At 37.4% G+C, this 2,925-nt stretch overlaps 1 protein-coding gene across 1 annotated transcript in view; it reads left to right on the top strand.

Annotated features, from left to right (window-relative positions):
• The first annotated feature begins 315 nt into the window (after window positions 1-315).
• Window positions 316-2,925, top strand: part of LOC113312635 — a 5,040-nt gene continuing 2,430 nt past the window's right edge. The window contains exon 1 of the mRNA XM_026561373.1: window positions 316-1,045. Coding sequence (XP_026417158.1) covers window positions 316-1,045 — 730 coding nt within the window. The remainder of the gene's footprint in view (window positions 1,046-2,925) is intronic.

The following is a 2,925-nucleotide window of genomic DNA, read 5'->3' as shown; positions in this document are numbered from 1 at the left end:
ACTTACTACCATCTTTAAGAGATTCCTTTGGGCTGGATCTTACCTTGGTAAAAAACACAGTCCTATCAGTTGGTTTCAAGTTTGCACTGTGGAGAGAGCTGGGGGTCTTGGTATTAGAGATCTAGAACAGACTAATATTGCAGCTAATTTAAGACATATCTGGGACATCACTTCATGAAGGGAATCAATATGGACTCAATGGATTCACTTGAACCTCATTAAACAACGAGATTTTTGGGATTTAGTGGCTCCTCAGGATTGCTCATGGAGCTAGAGAAGAATCTTGGAGCTCAGAGAAGTTGCTAAAAACAGTTTATGGGAACTTACTTGGGAAATGGTGCAACTACTAACTTTCTATTTGGGTTTTGGAATCCCAAAGGAATATTGTGGGATTGGTTAGCTGATGAATGCATGTGTTCTATTTGTCCTGATAAGGAGAGTAGAGTTGCTGATTTTATGCAAGATGGAAAGATTGTACTTCCAAACTACTCCCATGGGATCCAATGTGAGTGTGTGGATCTTCTACAGAGGATTGAGTATGATGTTAGAGATGAAGACAAAACCATTTGGAAGGGGAGTAAAACAGGGGAATTCTCTATGAAGGACACTTTCAAAGCTTTATTTGGAGAAGTTGTTGAGGTTGGGTGGACTAGAATGGTTTTGTTTAAGCATAACATTCCAAGACACTCTTTTATCAGTTGGTTGGCTCGTCATAGTAGATTTAAAACTAAAGCAAAACTGATGAGATGGGGAATTATGGACAGTGCTGGCTGTGTGCTCTGTGAAAATGGGATTGAAGATGAAGAACATTTATTCTTGAACTGCACTTTTTCCAGGGATATTTGGCAAGGACTTTTGATTAAGATGGGAGTGTGTAAAGAGTTATCAAATTCTTGGGATATTGAGCTCTTATGGTGCCAGAAAAATTTACTAGGTGATGGAGCTGTTACTACTGATAAAAAGCTATGCTTGAATAGCTTTATTTATCATGTGTGGATGGAGAGAAATAACAAAATTTTCTCCTCTAAGAAGATGGTTGCTGCAGGTGTGAGCCATTTGATCTCTATGGATGTCTGACTCAAGTGCTTAGCTTTTAAGCTTTCTGACAAGGACAAGCCTTCTATCAGGAGATTTATGGAGGTCTAGGATATTGAATGCATTTATAAAATTGAGAGGGTTGTAGAATGCGGTTCGCTTTATCTTGCTGAAGATAAGGTCATGGTGAATATAGATGGGTCTAGAAAGGATAATTCAGGAGGAAATGGAGCAATTATAAGAAACCATCAGGGGAAACTATTGTTGCTGCTTGTGGAGGCTTTATTCCTGCTACTATAATGGCTCATGAACTGCATAAAGTGGAGGTAAGTATGAAATTGGAAATTGTTAACAACTGCAGAAGAATTCATATTTGCACTGATTCTATCGGAGTCTATAAACTGCTCTCAGGTGAATTAATTGCTGCTCGGAGTGTGCTGCATGTCTGGAGAAGAATCCAGCACTTGATTAGGGAGTTCTCTTTTGTTAGATACTCACATGTGTACAGAGAAACAAATAGGGCAGCTGACAGGCTAGCCAGTGAGCACCCCAGAGACAATTTTGTCATCATAGATATTACCAGTTTTGATAGGGAGATGCTTAGCATCTTGGAAGAGGATAGGGAATGGAAGATTGACCATCGAAAGTAGTCTGTTGTTTTTTTTTGTTTGGTTTTTCTTTGGTTCTTAGTTTGTAAGGTTTTGGGTTCTCTTTAAACCCGACGGAAGGTGTCAAAACCAAAAAAATAAATAAAAATGAACTCATATTTTTTATGAAATAATTTATAAATGACTTAGATAAAACTATGGCTACTAATCGTGGTCATGTGTCAGAGTGCAAAATCATAAGTGGTGGTGTCCTCTAATTTTTACGCTACTAATCGTGGTCATGTGTCAGAGTGCAAAATCATAAGTGGTGGTGTCCTCTAATTTTTACTGATCTGAAAGTCAATTTTGATGTCTCTTTTATTACAAACAATATTTTTGTAGACATATGACTTATAGTGCGCATTATAACATATGATTTCGGGGGTGGGGGTGGGGGTGGGGAGTGGAGGTATCTACTGAAAAAGGAGTAACCTCTTTTCACTTGGAAGGAGATAATAATTTTGAGGAGATAATAAGAACGTTATCATTGTAATTAACGGTTCATTAATGAATAAAAAAAAGTGTTGTCTATGAATGTTTATTTATCTTTACTTAAAAATTTCACAAAAATATACTTGTTTCTCTTATGTTGGAAGAGATGTAAATTATGTTGCCAATGTAATGGATTATTTTTCAGAATAATTAGTAGATGTGAATGGTTGGAATGTTATCTTCCACGTTTCTTTATTGAGAGTCTAAAAAATGACAATTCTTGTATTCTCATTTATATCTTGTTTTGATACCGCTTAAGAAGTTACTATTTTGACTTCTACAAGTAAAAGAATATTAGAAGTTAATCTGACAACATATTTTTCGAACGATTATAAGAAAAAAAATATTTTTTCCATAAAAAAAATTATTTGTGCTTATGACTTCTTAGATTGACTAAGGGAACATTATCTATATACCATACTATGAGACACATAACAAATATACCCTTTTGAACTTTACAAATACCCCTAAACATAAAACATTACTAAAATACCCTCTTTTGCGTAACGTATATACAAAACCATTACCACTACCCACTATTCAACAAAATAAAATAAAATAAGAAAACCTCTACTGTCCGCCATCACCACTGTCCACCACCGCCAATAACCACCACCACCAACCACCACCACCAATGACCACCACTGCCGCCGCCAACCACCACCACCGCCAACCGCCACCACCACCGACGACCACCACCGCCGCCGCCAACCACCACCACTGTCCACCACCGCCACCACTGTCCACCACT

This window comes from Papaver somniferum, chromosome 9 (assembly GCF_003573695.1).
Source record: "Papaver somniferum cultivar HN1 chromosome 9, ASM357369v1, whole genome shotgun sequence".
Lineage (NCBI taxonomy): Eukaryota > Viridiplantae > Streptophyta > Magnoliopsida > Ranunculales > Papaveraceae > Papaver > Papaver somniferum.
The sequence above is the reverse complement of the archived record's forward strand: the minus strand, read 5'-3'. Positions and strand labels throughout refer to the sequence as shown.